We start from the raw sequence: 19,364 nt of genomic DNA on the forward strand, positions 1-19,364 counted from the left end.
GTGGGAGAGGTGGTCGCCGGCGGGGATTCGAGGGGGAAATCTCGATCTGGCCACAGTGGGGAATGGAGGGCGAGCAGGTGGCTTCGGAGATCCAGGAGAAGGTGGCCGACAGAGATCCAGGAATGGAGGGCGCAGTGGTGAATGGGCGCAGGGCGTCACCGGCGGAGAGGAAGAAGGGGAGGGGTGGGATCGAGGGACGGCAGCGTCGCTCAGGGGAAGAAGGCAGATCGAGGGACGGTGGCTCAGGTGGGATCTGGTCGGGACGGGGGAAGAAAGGAGAAATTAAACTAAGTCCCCTAACGCCTTACCAATAGCGCACCTCTCGGGGTGCGCCACTATGAGGCTTAGCAATGTCGCACCTCTAGGGGTGCGCCACTGCCTCCTTATGTCTGGGTCAAAAGAATAACGCGGGGGGGGGGGGGGGGGATTTACATATCCCGCTTAGTACCGCACTGGCTCTGTCCCTGGGTGGTTTGTGCCAAACCCCAGCCAGCCAGGTTCGAACCCTGGCGGCCCCATTTTTTTCCTTTTCTTTTTAAATTGATTTAACACTATAATAAACATCCAAAATAGTATAATACACCAACATAAAAGGCATAAATAATTATAATTATGTAGAATATTTAAAATACTATAGAATCTAGAAAATATCCAAAAATATGAATTATATGTCTATTTTGATCGGTACAATGTGTAGATTAACAATATGACATCCATTATTCATACAAGAAAATGATACATAATTATCTTTTCACAATCTTCTTGCCCTTCTTTCTCGCGGTTGGATAATTTAGCCCCGGAACTCCTAGACTTCTTCTCTTGAATGGACGGCCTTTAGGTAGGGTGGTCCTGCTTCTTCTTGTTGTGTATGGTTCTTCATCATCATCGTCGTCATCTTCCATCTTCGGATCGCCGTACTGGTCAAAGTCTAGCTCGTTGGCGGCTCCATCCATTGCGATGATGCTCCTTTTGCCTCTACTCACGACAACACGGCTGGGCTTTTGCGGGTCGGTAATGAAGAAGCATTGGTCCACTTGGGAAGCTAGTACCCATGGCTCATATTTCGCGGTGACCTTTGCGCCCGCTGTCTTGGATTTGGCTTCGGGTATAACCATGGTGGTGAAATGTCGGTCTTCTTTTACGACGTTCTTGGCCCACCTGACACGGAACATCGGCACATTCTCTCCGGCGTAGCTCAGCTCCCAGATCTCCTCGATCTTTCCGTAGTATCTCTGCTTGATGTCACCGGTGTAGGACTCCATCGTTACCCCTGAGTTCTGATAATCGCTCTTCATGTCCTTTTCCTCGGTGTAGAATGTGTAGCCGTTGATATCGTACGCCTGAAATGTCATCAGGTTGTGTTTGGCGCCCTGTGACAAGGCGAAGATGAGTTTTTCTTCCGCAGAAGAATCCTCGTCTATAGGGTACGTCAGCATCTTGTCCTTGAACCACCGCGTGAAGGTTGAGTTGTGCTCTTTGATTATATCTCTGTCCGTCCTCTGTTGGCCCTGATCATTGTACGTCGTGGCGATGAAGGTTTTGTGCTCTACCACCCAAGGATCGACCACGTCTATGTGTTGTAGCGCGACTAGGTTTGCTCTTTCAAAGTCGGCGATTCGACCCTTGAAGTCGACATGCATTTCGCGGCTACCCTCGCGGTGACCCCATCCAGCGAGCTTCCCGAGGTGCCTGTTTACGGGCAGACCGACGGGATTCTCGATTTCTAGATAACTCGTGCAGAAGGAGATGCACTCTTCGGTCAGAAAGCCCTTGGCTATGCTTCCGTCTAGACGTGCCCTGTTGCGAACGTACCCTTTGATGACACCATTCATCCTTTCGAACGGCATCATGCTGTGCAGGAACGTCGGCCCCAGTTGGATGATATCCTCCACGATATGTACCAGCAGATGCACCATAACGTCGAAGAATGCGGGTGGGAAGTACATCTCAAGCTCGCACAGTATCACCACGATCTCTTCCTGTAGCCTTCTAAGTTGCCTCACGCCAACAGACTTCCGAGAGATGACGTCGAAAAAGTTGCATAGGCCAAAAAGCGTTTCACGGACGTGCGCGTCCATGATCCCACGGATTGCAACCGGAAGTATCTGCGTCATCAAGACGTGACGGTCGTGAGACTTCATCCCGTTGAACCTCGCTTCGCTTTGTCTAGGTACCGCTTATCTTCCCCGCGTAACCGTAAGGAAGTTTTACTCCTAGGAGACAGTCGAAAAACTGCTCGATCTCCTTCTGACTTAGAGTGAAGCACGCGGGGGGGGGGGGCAGTAATATTCGATCTTTTTGGCCTTTTTGCCCTTGCGACGACTTTGCGTGTCCTCCGCCTCATCATCGTCATCGTCATCATCATCATCATCATCATCATTAGGGCGTCCCGCGTGAAGCTCCTCCCTGATCCCAATTGATTGCAAGTCGTACCTTGCTTTCGGCCCATCTTTGGTCTTCTCTGGCATGTTGAGGAGGGTACCAAGCAGACTCTCGCACACGTTCTTCGTGATGTGCATGACATCAAGGCTGTGAGGCACACGGAGGATCTTCCAGTACGGCAAGTCCCAGAAAACAGACCTCGTCTTCCATACCTTAAGAAGCGGCTCCGGCGCCTTTCGCTTCTTTCCCGACGGTGGGCACTCTTTCCAATTTTTCAATAGCTCGTCTATTTGCTCGCCGCTTCTCGTACGTGGCCGTCTTCGTGGTTCGTCTTGACCATCGAACAGATCCTTGCGTTTCCTCCATGGGTCGTCCTCGCGAAGCCACCTTCGATGTCCCATGAACACCGTTTTCGAGGGTGCTAGGGTGACATAGCAATGGCGCACTGCTAGGTGGTGCGCCACTGCTCACCTGGTACCTGCACCACGCGCCCCTGCCCAACTTAGCAGTGGCGCACCCTGTTGGTGGTGCGCCATAGCTAGTAGTGGCGCACCGCGGCAGTGCGCCATTGCTAAGGACCTCATCTCTAAAGGTGCCCTGGCCACCTCCTAGCAGTGGCGCACCACGATGTCGTGCGCCATAGGTAAGCGAAGTAGCAGTGGCGTACCACTCCGACATGCGCCACTATTAGGTTGGGGTAGGAGCTGGCCTCCTGCCAGTATTTAGTAATGGCGCACCACAAACAAGGTGCGCCACTACTACATTTGTAACAGTGGCCCACCATTTTTTGGTGCGCCACTGCTAAGTAGTAGTGGCGCACGGTCATCATGGTGCGCCACTGATGTCAATCTTACGGCTAGGCCTTTTCCTAGTAGTGGGGTGTCAGACAGTATTTTGGGTATCGAATGTTTGCATCACCACCAAGCACTATCCTCTGACATTGAAATAAAATCTGTGAAGTGTGAACTAAAGGTTCCACAAGCCGGGTATTACAATGAAATAGCAGACCAGCTAGACAAGAAACGACAGGTGGTGTATCACAGCAGAGCTAGCACACAACACAACCATTCTCCATGAAATCAATCGGTTCATGAATGGAGACACTCATTCAGAAAACGTGCTAATCCTGACGTGTTTTCTAGAACGGCTTGGAGGGGAGGTTCTGGTTGGCCAGGAAGCTCATGAAGAGCTCGAGCGCCAGCTTGGGCTGCGAGGTTGGCACCGTGTGCCCGGCTCCTCTCACCGTGACAAATGTCAGGCCCTCATACACCACGGTCCATCCACCAACCTGCAACGAACAAGCAACACAAAGACAAGGGCGCATCAGAACAAAATCCACCATGAAATCTGTGGGACAGTGACGTGGACTTGTTCAGTTATACACCCAACACTACAAGGAAAAGGCCTATTGCCGGCGCACCAAAAAGGCCTATTGCCGGCGCACTTAGAGCCCGCCGGTGGGAACAGGCCGGTGATAATCGCTTATTGCCGGCGCACCTGTTGGTGCGCCGGTGGTTACTCGCGTTATCCCCGGCGCACCTGTCTTGTTCGCCGGCGGTAGGTTATACAAGAAAACAAAAAAAAATCAAATCTAGATCTAGATCTAGATCTAGATCTAGCTAATTAGTGGTTGTCGTCTCTGCGCCGGTGTAGGTGGTACAGGAGGTGCAGGATGATGGCGGAAGCTCCCGAGGTCATTGCGTCGGTGTAGGAGGAGGAGGAGTAGGCCGGAGGTGGAGGAGCCCGGAATGGTGGGGGAGCCCGGAGTTGATGGAGGTGGCCGGAGTTGGTGGAGGAGGCCGGAGGTGGTGGAGGAGGCTGGACGTGGTGGCGGAGGCCGGACGTGGTGGAGGAGGCCGGAGGTGTTGGAGGAGGCCGGAGGACGTTGTGGCCGTCGGTGCAGTAAAGGTCGCCGGAGTAGCTCGCTGCAGTAGCTCGATGTAGTAGATGAGGAGGAGGAGGAGGAGGAAAAGAGAAGGAAAATGTGAAAGTGAGGAGCACAGGCAGGTGTGGAGTATATATATACCATAGGTTACTGCCGGCGCACCAAGTAGGGTGGTGCGCCGGGGGTATTTTTTTTCTTTTTTTCTCCCAAATCTTAAATCTGAAAAAAGTCCTGTTTCTGTTTTGAATTTGACGAATCCATTTTTTCTCCAAACGGCTGTAGGCGGTTGAATTCGAATAGGAAATTTCGAGTAGATCGATTTTGATATAAAATAGTTTTTCATCGGATGTCGTATGCAACCAGAAATCCCGTTTTACCGAAAGATGACGCCATTTTGCATAATACATCGAAATTCAAATTTTCAAATTTTTACTAAAACTAGATCACATATTACATGGGCATTTCAAAGGATTTTATTTTTTGAATTTTCTATCATTTTCTATTATTTTTCCGAAAACTGAAAAGGCGATTCCCGGGGGGGGGGGGGGGGGTGTGTGGAGAGAAAAATCTAGGCAGCTTACCCCCGGCACACCTCTATGGTGGTGCGCTGGTGGTAAATTGTCTACCACCGGCGCACCACCATAGAGATGCGCCGGGGGTAAGCTGCCCATAATTTTTGGTTCCGGCCAGATCTCTTCGAATTTTATTCCCGGCGCACTAATTTTTTTTGTGCGCCGGCAGTATAGGTCCATCGCCGGCGCGGCGCTTATTTGGTGCGCCGGCAACATGTTCCACCGGCGCATGCCTATGGTGGTGCGCCGGCACCACTTGCGTGCAGCTATAGCCCTTTTCCTAGTAGTGCAAATAGTACCTGCTTGTGGCTGAACCATGGCGACCAGTCCTCTTTGATTGGCAGGCCGAGCTTCTTCAACGTGTACCTCGTCGAAGTGGTAGGGATCCTCCCATCCGTGTCGCCGCTGTTCATTCAGGAAGATCGATACAAAAGGTATGGTAAATAATCAAGGACCAACACCTTCTGGAGAGTAGCAAGGGCTCTTAACCTGAAAATCCATATGCGAAGCCCTTCTTGTGCGAGCTTCTTGACAATCGGGACGACCGTCATGTCGGAGTCTTTCCATACACTGTTGATGGTATTACTGAAAACCAAACAAAACAATATTCAGCTATCAGATAGAACAGAAAACATAATTCAGAGTCCAAGCAAACTTATGCCAGGAGAAAATACCGGCAAAGAACATAGGGATACGGCAGCCCGGTGCTGTTAGCATGCAGAGCTCTCTGCACATCCTCGCGGTTCAGATACTCGGTGGCGTACGTTTGCGTGCATGGATCAAAGCCCATTGGCATCTTGAGAAGATCAACCTGTTTTGTGTTTTGCACGAAAAATCAATCACACCGTTTGGTCAGAATACAACAGTGCATATTCATGGGGGCGCAATGACTGAACAAAAAGAGAATGCTTACACGGGCGTCAATCCGTCTGGTCTGTACCGAGGAGGATGATGCGTTCAAAGCTGGGTACCCGAGATCACAATACGGCGTGTAGAGGCTGTAGATATCTATGAGCTTGTAGAGAGCGCCGAACTCAACCCAGGCTGCCTCGCACTCCGGAGACAGGATTTCCATGCTGAAGTTGCAGGACTTGAGGAAGGTGCTGTAGAGCGCGTCCGAGATGATGGCGTGGTGCCATGCAGAATCGACGATACCCTGCAAGTCTGTGTCCCCATCCATGTACGCGTTCCCGATCTAGAACCAGAAACACATGATCAATACTAGTGATTTGTGTTTCATATACAAGCAAAAACATTGCCCTAGTGAAATGGTGCATATTAGTGCCATTTGGGGCTTTATATATAAAGCCGGGCTTAGACCTTATGTTTTTAAAAAAGTGGTGCATATGTAGTTATGTACCAGGATGCCTTTGAAGTTTATGTAGTTTTGTTCGGAGGCTTTCTTGTTCTCCTCCACGATGACATTAGCTAGCTGGGGAATGTAGTGTCCTAGAGAGTGGCAATAAAATTAGAGTGAAACGCACATGAGCAAAATTTAAAATACGAGTACAGTACTATGTATCTATACATGCATGAGTAAGATGTCAGACCCGCATAGCTCTCTCCGGCTATGTAGAACTCTTTCATTTTGTGCTGGGGGAACCTCTGGAACCACCTGACGAGGAAGGCATATGAACCGTGTGCTGCAAAAGAGGAATGCCATGTTATCTTGTTATTAAGAAACCCGGGTAATGACTGTTTGAAACTAAACTAAAATAAGAAGAAACATATCTGTCACACTCACACTTACCGGTGGAATTGTCGCCAGGCGGATCACTTTCGAAAGACGTGTTTGTGTATGAAAATCCAACGCCGGCTGGAGAGTCCAGGAACAGCAAGTTGGCAGCTGAAAGGTCATCAGAGAGTTAGTTAATTACATGCTTCCATTATTATGGTAAATATACGACTGTCTGATTGTACGTGTTAGTGTTGGTGTTCATTTGCCTTGGTTCCAGCTGTAATGATTGAGCTCAAGCTCAGGAATATCTTTCTTCACACGAAATGGCCCGAGCTCCTGTGCCTGCCCAAACCCAACAGAAGAACAGCCAGGTCCTGCAACATTTGCAAGAAGAACATGATATATAGTCAGATCACAGACATCTTTCAACCTCGAAGTTTCTAGAGGTCCTAGCTAGGCACAATACAGTTAGCTAACAACCTCCATTTAACCATAAGACCAATGGCTTCTCATCAGGCTTGTCCATCGCCTCAAAGAACCAATAGAACAGTGCCTTGCCGAGGTGCTTGTCAGTTATGACGTAACCGGAATACTGCTTGAATGCAGGTGAGTAGTTCGGTGCCCCCGGCAGCCACATGACGCGGTCGAGCTCTTGCGCGGCCATTGTGGCCACATCGAGGCTGGTTGTGTCACTACCAGGTTGTGCTGTAGCTAGGCAACAGAGTGCCAGTGCAACAGGACCAAGTAGTAACCAAGATAAGGTGAACTTCATGGTGTTGTGGAACCAGTGTTTCTCTTGCTTGGGTTTGTAGGGAAGTTAGGTATAGGGATGAAGTATTTATAGTGAAGAACTTGTGTGCGGAGAGTAGAGACAAGTGACATGGATGTCAAATCCTTGGCCGGCTTTAGCATTTCCCATTGGCCTCGTCCCTACTTCTTCAGAACAGCATTTCCAATTTCAAGGATTGATTTGGCAATGTTTTTACATATGTGGAGGACCAGCAGTAAAAATAATAATACATACGGACTATATACTAGTTTTATTCATTACATTACACGTACAAAAAACAGAGTAGCTGTGAATGTGGACGTACTGTCTCAATACCGAAGGTTCAAATGTTTGGCTGTGAATCTGAGAGGCATCTTCTTGCTCTGTTAAAGTGTTAATAGAGCATTCCAGTATCTCTTAAATGTTTTAAACAGGGAAGAAATGCTTGCCACATACCAAAGTGTATCAACAATGAAGAATACCATTGAATCGAAGATACTTCAAAATGGCATTGAGAGCGACACTCAATTACAATGATTTGCTTCTTATTAAAGAAGTACACAAACAGCCAAGCAATAAATTAATTAAGAGAAGCATCAAAAAGGGCATTTTCCTTGATCTCAAGGAATCAGTCAATGGAAAAGGCCCGGCAACGAAAACGATGTTATATAATACATGAATCAGAACAAAATAAGTGACAGGATGATGTGTGTAACAACGGTTAATATATTAACGAGACGGCACAAAAGAATGATTAAACTTACCAGAAGTGTTCACACTGCATTCAGTTTTTCGTTGGGCTCGATTGCCAATTGGATAAACATAAATATAGCCAGTGACCTTACAAAAATGATATGATGAACATTGTAGAGATGTGTAGTATATACTTTAAATAAATTAACTGTGTATTTTTTTTTGATAAGGAGAATATATTAATATCAAGAAGATACCAATTACACCCAGTCTCTGCAACAACGCAATACTCTAATAGCATTACGGATGCACACAACCAAAAAAAAAGAAGAATAACATAAAAGAAAAGTCCCGCTACGGTATTCCAAGCCTAACAACAACGGTACAACCACCACTAAGACAACACCTGAACTCCAGGCACTCCAAAAGCGACGCCTCCAAGAAGGTAACAGTGCACAAACACCATCGCCACTTGATCAGAAGATCTTAGGTTTTCACCCTGAATACCCCGCTTTCAAAATAATGCCTCCAACAAGATCATTGCCAGGCACAACCAGTTAAGGCCAGACCTTGGATTTTCATCCTAAAAGGTAAAACTCTAAACTTCACCCGTATTGCCGCCCCTTCTTGCATATTGTGTTGCGAAACCCAGAATACCAAACAAGCCCCTCAACAGCGCTAAAAAACTTGAACCTCCATAGCAAGTCCTCCAATCCGGCCCTCATGGTATTCTCCGCCTCTAACTTCTCCATGGAGCATGTTTCCATATTACAAGAAAGAACAGAGCTTCGCGATGCTCCCTCCAGAACCAATCAGCCGGAATAAAAGCATGGGTGCATCCGACCGAATACCACCGATCCAGCGAACTCCAGACAAAAAAGCGTTGTTACATCCGCCGACAGAGCTTTCCGGAACACATCACTCCGGCCAGATCAAGAGGGACTAACTTCAAGAAGGTCTCCATCTTCGCACAAGAAAGGCTCTAGGACCACCACCTTTATTCATGCCAGGCCAGCAGCACCCACGCCACTAACCAGCTGCGGAGAAGACGACGAGCATGAACAGTAGCGAAAATGCGCACGATCCTTCGCCAGGTTGCAGACGACGTCCCGAGAGCGAGCAGTTGCGGCCCACCTGGCCATATCGGGCCCAGATCGTGACCCTGCATAGGCAGCCGCCCCGACAGATCTTGGCGTGGTCTTGATCTTATGTGTATTATCCCCATTGTATTACAAATTTCCTGTATATTATTACACATGTACGTCTGTAATATCGGCTTGTGGCCTCATGGACATACAAGCATCTCTTCACATGCCATTGGAGGCTAAGGCATATTTCTCCAACACCATGAACAACATTGTTTGAGCTTTATGTTGGTCAATATAGAATTAGAGAAATAACATTGTTTTTTCTTTCAGGTTATCCATATGACCACGCACTGGATCGAGCTATGACTCATCCTACTCGTGTCGGATCAGCGGTAGCTCATGGCTACTAGATGCAACCGTCTGCTGGCTGTTGCTTGGGGTGCCTACAGTTGGGCTAGATGGAGGCATATTAGTAGATTACATGATACATAGATGGTATATCCTTGATCTTTTCCTTTGGTTGTTTCATATATTGACCTTATGTGATCCTTCATTTGTGAAAACTTGAATGATAAAGTTTCTAATAAAGATGATTCTGTGAATCATTTGATGCAGAGGCTCCCCTTTTCAAAAAACAGATACACACAACACATGCTCCTCTACTGCCACATAACAACATCTCCCATGATTTCTCCTTGTCCCAATAAATCCGGTGAAGCCAGATAGGCTAATCTCTGATTGATTTTGTGGAGATCACACTTGGTGCTTCTCCTTTGCTGTGACGTTTCTATCATGTTGCTTCTTCTCGCTCAGTTGATCTAGCTGCCCTGACCTGCACCAGCCGTGGGAACGATGCCCTAGTCCACTGGCGTCTCCTCTACTATTCACGACCATGTTGTCTCCTTTGCCAGCTGCACCGATGGGGTTGTGCTTCTGCTCTGTAACCAGCTGATATGGTAGAGACCTCCCTTTATGAACTCACTATGTATCCCTAGCGACGACTAGTGTTGTATTCTTATCTCCATGTAATCACTTGGCCACCATTATCCATACCCAGTTCCCTACTGCTTTTCATGTTTTTCACACCAATTCCGCTAGTGAGTATATCTCTCATTCACAAAGTGTATTTCTTACTCTGTGCAAACATACTCACCTATTAAAGGTGACTCGTGGATTGATGATTGCTCTATTCCACCTCAGTTTTGGGGCAATGAAGATTTCATTACCATCCATCTCATGGGTCTTCTTCTACTCTTTAGGGAAACATTCCTCTTGAGAGTTCCTATGGTTTTCTTCTTAAATATTCCCCACTTAGGTCGTTTGGCTTTAATTTGCTACTTTCATGTCACCCCTGTTGAGTGTATCTTCCTAGGATATTGTGCTAACCACAAGCAGGGGCGGACCTAGAAGAAGGCTTGAGTGGGGGCACCCTTCAAGAAAATTTGAATGATTCAGGGTTTTTCCTTATAAATCTGCATATATATAAGAGAGATTTTAGAAATTTGAGTGGGGCTTATGCCCCCATTCATGACTTCTTGGGTCCGCCCCTGACCACAAGGCCCTTGAAATGTTGTAGTTCATCTAGAATGGCAAAATGCGATGGCGGTGTTGACCCAACTTTTCACGGTGATGTTGTTGTTAACGGGAATGCATGGCAGCATGCTATGGTGGAAGAGCTTGCTGCTTTTGTGCACATTGGCACGTATTATCTTGTCTCTCTTCCTCCATGTGTTCATCCATCACCTGCAAGAAGTTCTACAAAGGTTAAGCCGTGTGCTCATGATTTCATTGACCTTGTATCCTACAAGGCTCATCTTGGGGCATGTGGATTTCAATAGGAGAATGGTTGTCGCAACTAATGATTTCTCATAAGGATTACATGCCTACTATTCACACCTTATTGTGACTTCTATTTTCCAATGGTCTGTCTCTCAGCTTGACATCAAGAATTTCTTCTTATTCGAGGATTTCTAAATGCACCCACCTACGAGCATTGTCTATCGTGTCCACTGTTGTCTTAATGGCTTTTCAACAAGTAATCATGGTCATGCGCTCTTCGTAAACCTTTCTTCCCATACTTAGACTCTTCTTCTTCTATATGTTGATGGCATGATCATAACTGGGGATGACTCCGAGTAGATTTCCTACGGAAATGCTCATCTCAGTGAGCAGATGAAGATTTCATCTAGCTAAAGTGGATCATTCATATCCAAAGATAAGTATATCCATGATACTTTTGCCTCTATATATCATATTGTTCAGCAAAAATTTGGAGACACCGATGGAGATGAATGTTCACCTACAAGCTTATGGAATTGAGACTCTTTCTGATGCAACTCTCTGTTATATTCTTGTTGATAGTCTTTTCTATGTAGATATCATTCATTAAGAAAACTCCTATTGTGTCCACATGATGAGCCACTTTGTCGCTACACCCACTTAATGACTCCCATTAGGGTTGTCACTACATCGACTCCTCTATTGTTAGACAGTAGTGCGCGACCCTATGAATCTTGAGCTCACCAAACATATTAGTATCAATGTCATGAAAGCCCGTTTGAATAATTATGTCATACCTCAAAGTACGCCCCTTTCAAGCCACAATCAGCAGATTTCTTCAAGTAGTCTCAAACTAGAGCACCACATGACTTCTAACTCTCCAAATTTAGTGTTGTTGATCTTCTCTGGCTTCGAGAGTGGAGTTAATTAAGGTGTATATATTTTACATATATTTTGTACATATACCCATTGTACATGGGGTATTCTGTATATTTTTCAAACTTCAAATCCCTTGTATACATCCATGCCCTTTGTGGTCCTTATATAATTTCATGGAAAAAGACATATATTGAGTGTTACGGTGTTGGGTTAAAAGAACATGTTCGACACTTGAAATTTGTTTACAGGGCATTTGTATTTTTTCTCCAAGGACCAAAAACATGTCATTTTTCAATAAATTTTAAAACCTTTTTTTAACAAATCTTTTAATATGTGAAATAGAAAAATACATAAAATCAACCATAAAATTACTTTTCTTTTACACACAAGTTATACCTAATATTTGTAGACTGATCATGAAAGATATCATCGTGCGTGAGCCATATCCTTATCTTCCTACAAATGTGAATATGTTTTCGTATACTATACAAAGAATAATTCTTCATTATTATGAAAATACTAACTGATAAAACTCAATCAAGTTTACCTTATGGCACTTCTGCTCGGTTTCATCAAAGGATGCAGCCCCGGTAAATATTTCGCATATTATATGTGTCTGAATTTTGATTCTTACAAGTGACAGTCACAAAAACACATGCATATGCACACGTATTGATTTTTCAATATATGTAAAACAGTGGCGTGAGAAAAATATTTCCATGGACATGCAAAACGGACTCGAATTTTTCTTCCTCCGAGAAGTCACTTCATATTTTGAAATTGTGAGCATTGAAAAATAATTGTTAACTCACAAGCCACAAATAAGTTCAGATTACTTCAAAAATTATGATATTTATCTTTATTGTAGAGTTCGGTCATGTTATTAGCTCATATATACTGTCCCTTTTCAGGTGTAAGTGTGTACATAAACCGATGCCATATACAAATTAAGTGTACCTATCAGTCACTCAATATTATGTTTGTCCCTGCAAGTAATGTTGTTGCTTCGACTGTGTTTCCTACTGACTGGGCTTGACCATTCCAATAAATTTTGATGGTAAGATCCTAGTGAACTACTATATATTTATGGTATTTTGCATAAATAATCTGGCTATTTCTCTATTCTATGCATTTAGCTGCACAAAATAACATCGGCTCTCATCAGCAGCGTACACAACACACGCAATAATTTGAGAAGGAGGGTATATAGAGATAAAAAATACTAAACCATTATCATTATGATCCAATCTTTCATTTATACTAGTAAAAATTCCCGTGCGTTGCCACGGGTCCTCAAATTTCATTTCTCAATGTACATATATAATTCACAACTCACTATGAAAATTGAAAATAAATCAAAGATATCATAATATACTACAGCATGATAACACCGAACGTAATAAAAGGTAGCACTGGTGTGCATCTGCGTGGTTCTAAGTTCTAGATCTTCTTGTTACTCTTCGCGGTAAGTCCAACACATGTGTTCTGGGTTATCATAACTATCAACTCAACAACCTATTCTTTTGAATGTATTATTATCTCACAAAACATGGGTGTTACAAGCACATGTAAAAATGAAAAAAATACCTCTTTGAAGAAAGACAATCATGAACAACAGTATGAACAACACAATAACGAGCAAGATGCGCTCAATGGCCTTGATGGTTCTTAGTTTTGAATTTTCATAGTTAAATGCCTTTGCTTTGCCACAAGTTCTTAATTTTATTTTGTCGCATATATAAACATAATAATTCATATATGCAATATAGGAAAATAATATTCAAAAAGTGTCTTTGACACATGGGCACTAGTGCTCCCTTTAATTTCAGATATTTGAAAATTTTAAAACCTCACACTTCTATGTCTCTAAAAATTATGGTGTTAAATATATAGATAGATATGTACAGTATGGGTGTATGCAAAAAAGTCCCATTAAAAAATATGTTGTATTTTGGGAAATATAAAAAAGACAAATTTGTGATAGTAAATGGTAGTACAATAGTATTAAAATAGTATGTCTTCTTGTCAGAAATTTGTTTATTTTGTATTTCTCAAAATTTAAAGAATTTTTTACCGGGACTTTTTTGTGTAGACTCCTCTTGTATATATCTATCTACATATTTAACACCATAATTTTTTGAGAAATAGAAGTGTGAAATTTTAAAAAAATTAAAAATCTAAAAGTGGAGAGAGCACTGGTGCCCATGTGCACCAAATCCGTATCCAATAATATTCCAAATAAAGTAAGATTATATCTTGTTTGGTTGACCCACATTGTTTTCTATGGATAGGACATGGAATTATACCGATCTATCCATTTTAGCTAGGGAATCGGCAACGTAGTTGCTCTTTTGTCAAGCATGGCCAACACTGTGGTCACCGAAATTCATCAGTACAGTCTTGCTTCATCATATGTTGCCCACTGCTTAGATTTGTCAGCCATCGATGAACGCAGCAGCGCCATTGTAGCATTTGCGCAGTCCAACTCGACGACAATCTTCACATGCCCCATCCGGACAGCATCCTGTTGCCCTGGTAGCTTTAGCTTCGGCACCCACCGCTCCGTCCTTGCATCGCAGCATCATCGGAGACAAGCCGATCCTCGTGAAACATAGCAAAATCAACTGGTTTACCAAACCAGAACCGTAATGCACATTCGTATTATTGCTTTTGGATAGCAAATCCAAGCATGCACATGTTCAAGGTAGATGACATAATTTCGAATTTTCGATGTTCAGGTGTAACAAGAGTAAGAAAATAAAATCCAAGACTTCTCTTTTTCATTCAGGCATAACAAGTTCAGAACAATATCTAGCAAGTCCGAAGTCCAAGCAAAGTATCTGCGAAACTTGAAATAGTAATTCTTGTTGCCTTCAGGCTAGTAGATAATCATATCAGAAACCACTGCAATGTCATAATCCATTTAGAACCATACTTGAATGTCTAAGGCTAGAATATTCTCTGAGTTAAGCTTGTTTCTGGCATAGCTAAAAAACAATTGACACCCATGTGTGCATGAACCGACAAAAATAGACGTGAAGCTTAATTATATTGCCATACACAAATATATTCACCACAATACTTATTTGGGAGTAATAGATTATCTATCTAGGCACATCAAGGATCCAATCATCCATGTATGCATGCACCAATTCCCATCTGTTCATCATCAGGTATCTAAAGTATACATACATTAATTATGTGGGCACATTAAAATGCCATCAGAATAAGAAAATAGGACAGCAAGGTTCAAAAGAATATTAAACATCATATTATTGAAATGTAATTCAATAAAAAAACAATAATTAACTTGCATGGGAAAAACTCAAAAGTCATCTCTTTTTGTTAAAATAAAATGTCCTGCATTCGCAGCACCATGATGGCATCAGACCTCGAATAGAAGTATTCTCCAGAAGCTCTATAATTATTATTCCACCTACTCGCGGGTAAATTTTTTTGTAGAATAATTGTTTTCTTGTAAAAATCTCTTTCTAATATAATGAGCAGTGATCTGTGTGCATCCAAGAAAAGAAATATAATCTGAAACAAACAGAAGGAAAACTGTAGCAATAATCATTTATATTCTTGTATGATCAGATTTGAGGTTAGGCTTATCAACTACACAACTTCAGAAAGGAGGAAAATAGACAGCACGTAAAATTACAAAGAACAAAAGTGAAAGAAGACCTTACAAAACATGGAAGCAATCATTACTACAGGAATGCACAAACTTGCGATGGTATGCATCTCCTTAAGCAACAACCCATTATGATAATTCTCCGTTTCTGAGCCAAGTTAGTAAAGTAACAACAGGAATAACCACCAATACATATTTTCTTATGTAAAGACTTATGCTAAATATAACCAATGTGTTAATGATAGTTCGATTGTCACTTCATTCTTGCCAGCACATTGCCTCCAGAAATAACATATATAGTAGGAAGGAATATTTTTTTCAAATTACTCGTACTTACAAGAATGGCACGAACATCCATGAATGCGGGATGCACGGCGCTGGACGCCCCTCGAATGTTCAAGGTCTGTTGTGGGCGGGAGGAGCTGGTGTCGTGGTCGGTCGAACCCTATGGTAGCTTCTCTTTTTGTGGCGTACATGATATTTTCCCAAACCCCATTTTTCCGCATGATATGGCAACAAAAACTGAAAATGCAATCACCCATTCATCAGGGAGCGCTGTACAGTGACATTATTTAGCCAAAAGTATGAGTGAAACTTAGCAAAATCAGCTGGTTTACCAAACCAGAACAGTATACACTCAATGCACATTCGTATTGATTTTGGGTAATAAATCCAAGCATGCACATGTTCAAGGTAGATGCCATAATTTCCAATATCAGGCGTAACAAGAGTAAGAAAATAAAATGATAATGCCAACATAACCAATCCAAGCTAAGAGGAAACACCAAAAATTAAGTCATGGCAGTCTGGCAGAGTTCATCGGTCCTTACCAAATGCCCGATAGGGCAAGGATGCATGCCATCGATCATGTCAGCAAGATGCCCTTTAGAGCACTACAAGGCCCTGTCCTTGTACACTGATGCCTTCTTCAAGAATTGAAGTACTGGTCCAGCCTCCAGCGAACTCGTGCTTCTCATGATAATAAGAGGTAAGTATAACTGTGGCTGGTCTGTTTGGCCATGACGACCTGCATAAAACCCAATCATTTACTTGATTACACAATATATTAAATTCTAGATATCTTTTGCAAATTAGATGAGCACAAAAAAACAGAGACGATTGAACCCCCATTTTTTATGATGAAGCCTATCCGATATGCTCAGCACCATTCTTTAAATATCAAAATAAAATAGGGAAATCATTTCTGGTAATATAATAAGTAAGAGGGAAAACTACAGTTGTATTTATCTTAATTTTGTATCTTTACAAAGAACAATGGGGAACTTTTTAGAAATATGTGCAATTCCGGGATTTTTTAAAAAAAAAATCGTTAAGAAATTGATCACAATCAGGAACGGGGGAACAAAAATTCAGAAGAAGTTCAGAAGAAGAAAATGAGGAGGTGTTGGATTCAGTTGAATTGCAGCATGTCCTGCATCCATTCCCAACCAGGACATATCCATGAAGAACCAATCAGTGAAAACACAGGTACAACCCATCCGTATCCGTCCAGGACATATCCATAAAGAAAAAAATTGTAAAATAGCATGAAGTAGCTCCTGCCAGGTGGTGTTAGGAACATAGAGTTGGATATCCCCACAAACTTCATGGCGTAAGTTGCTTAAGGCGTGCAGAGAACGGCTTCTTCTTCGAGGCGTCCCCGCACAGTCACCCTATATCAAGAGAACTCATCATCAAAATTGAGTAGCATGTATCATACTTGGAATATTTACTTATGAAGGAATATCTACATACTTGGTTCAAAGAGTTACCTTGAAGCTTGTGGATATGAGTGTCAGCAGTCCTCAAGATACCATCATATGCTTCCTTCATTCGAATATATTTACCTGTAATTCCTAGTTAGATATTACACCTTCAGAGAACAACCAGCAGTTAATTGAACAACACAAAATCAGCAATTTATGAATTTAATAATAGAACAAGTAAGACTACAGAAGTATTTATTCGCAAAAGAGAACGCAATGTACAAAGCTTGCTATCTACGAAGGAACCTGTGGTGTACAAAGATGGCTAGCTATGTAGATGATGCATTAATCGATTATGCTCCTAGACATGAGTTCACATCAGAAAGTCGTCGGACCTCATCTATTAAAGCGCAGCTCAGGTGCGGCTTTGTAATGAACTCCTCCTCTGCATTTCACAAGTTCACATCAGAAACTATGGTTCTTTCCTTGGCTTAAGGAAACAATCAACAAAATTGTACGAGATTCATAACGTGTTGATTCTCATTGCCTGCGACATTGAAGACACTAATGCTACCCATCAAGAACGATGGACCAGTTAACATTGGCTGAGTTGGTGAACCATACATGAACTGAAGAACATATGTACCAACCACCCAGAGCTGAACCGCCACAATGAGCAGCAGCAAGGATAGGCTGCATTAAGGCCCATGTTCTACTTGAAGCTTTTGCTCACCACCGACGCAAGCACCTCCATCTCCGCAGGTGCGAAACCCCGCCGGCGTGAAAACGCGGCACGTGTCGAGGGCATACCACGCTGCACACTTCATCTTGAGGGCTTGCAAAACCAGGCCCAGACCTGCTGCGCCGCCTTCGCGCCATCGTTGACCGCTGCCGCGGCGACCTGCTCGACCAGGATAACCCCCACCGCCGCCAGGTCTTCCTCGAAGCCCGAGATTAACTCCCGCATCCATCCCTCAATCTCTTGATGAAAGAGCCATCGTGGACCGCCGCCGCACGTTGGGCCAGTACTCCACCGATGCCGGAGATCAGAGGTACGAAAATCACCGACTTCGGGGCTCCGGACCTAGATCTTGGGCATGTATCCAAGATCCATGCTCCTTGTCGCGATCTGGGGATGGGGACGGGCCTCCATGCCCCCCGAGACGTGAGGTGAGGAAATGGATAGACGACGGGGAGGCGGTGACGGCCAGATCTGGTGGTTGGTGGCTGGTGGCTGGATGCGCTATGTGAGGGGCGTCGGGTGCGGAGGAGAGAGGGGCGTCCCCGAGGGTTTTGCCAAAGCGATGAGGAAGGACGGACGGAACCAGGTTTACGTGCAGTACCTGTTTGAGTGCAGTACCGTGGCATGTTTACGTATTATATGCGATTTAGTGGGAGGGTAATATGGTCATATGAAAAATATGTTAGGACGAAATCTTCGATCGGACGAAACAGAACCAGTTCCTCCTTTTTAGATACTGTAGTAGAGATATACCACGGGTGTACAAGGGTGTACATGATTGGTTGTTACCAAAACCCAACCCGGTCACTTCAAGATTGTTTTAGAGCATTTTTGGTCAGGTGTAAATGATGTATCTTTTCTAAAAATATATGACAAGATTGTGCTCATAGGAATTTTCTCTTCATCTTGATAGGGAGTGTGGGTTGGTCCCAGATGTAATATTATAAATATTAGAGGGTCCAACATAGAAGTTGGAAGCCTATACAATGTATGCAGAAGGAATGGATTGTGGTGAGTTCCAGAATTTTCTCTCTCCCCCCTAGCTGCAGAAGTTGAACCCCTCCCCAAATCCACTCTAAATTAGACAATAAGGTGTAACATACTTTACATATATTACCTACGTATACCCATTCCATACGGGGTATTCTCCATATTTTCAAACTTCAAAACCCAAGCACATGTACGTACATGTCCATGTCCTTTGGGGTGCTTATATTTCATGGAAGAAATATACATATTGAGCTAGTGTTGGGTTACAAAACATGTTCAGCACTTAAATTATAAAAATAGAGCGTTTGTATTTGTTTGCCCAGGGCACAAAACATGTTCTTTGCGCAAGATGCATCATATGGACCTTAAAATGCGAAGTGAATGAAGAAGGCCTTCTCCACGGTCATATCTTCCTCTCAATCGGAGTCATCCTGAATATGTGAAATGCATTATGATGCATATTATAGAAAATATTGAAGGAAAAAGGCAGCATAAAAAGATGCATGCCAGCTTGATTCACGATACCTCACTGCTACTCTCCAAACATCAGCTGTAGGTTAATCC

General features: G+C 43.6%; 1 protein-coding gene across 1 annotated transcript; it reads right to left on the reverse strand.

Moving 5' to 3' along the window:
* Positions 1–3,310: 3,310 nt before the first annotated feature.
* Positions 3,311–7,308, reverse strand: LOC127299688 (serine carboxypeptidase-like 34). The gene is made up of 10 exons (XM_051329731.1): positions 6,998–7,308; positions 6,784–6,891; positions 6,590–6,685; positions 6,390–6,482; positions 6,200–6,288; positions 5,753–6,034; positions 5,514–5,650; positions 5,329–5,424; positions 5,139–5,244; positions 3,311–3,670 (listed from the first exon to the last, which is right to left on the reverse strand). Exons 1-10 carry the CDS (start codon positions 7,287–7,289, stop codon positions 3,521–3,523), a joined length of 1,449 nt encoding a protein of 482 aa, XP_051185691.1. The 5' UTR covers positions 7,290–7,308; the 3' UTR covers positions 3,311–3,520.
* Positions 7,309–19,364: the final 12,056 nt, after the last annotated feature.

This window comes from Lolium perenne, chromosome 1 (genome assembly GCF_019359855.2).
Source record: "Lolium perenne isolate Kyuss_39 chromosome 1, Kyuss_2.0, whole genome shotgun sequence".
Classification (NCBI taxonomy): Eukaryota; Viridiplantae; Streptophyta; class Magnoliopsida; order Poales; family Poaceae; genus Lolium; species Lolium perenne.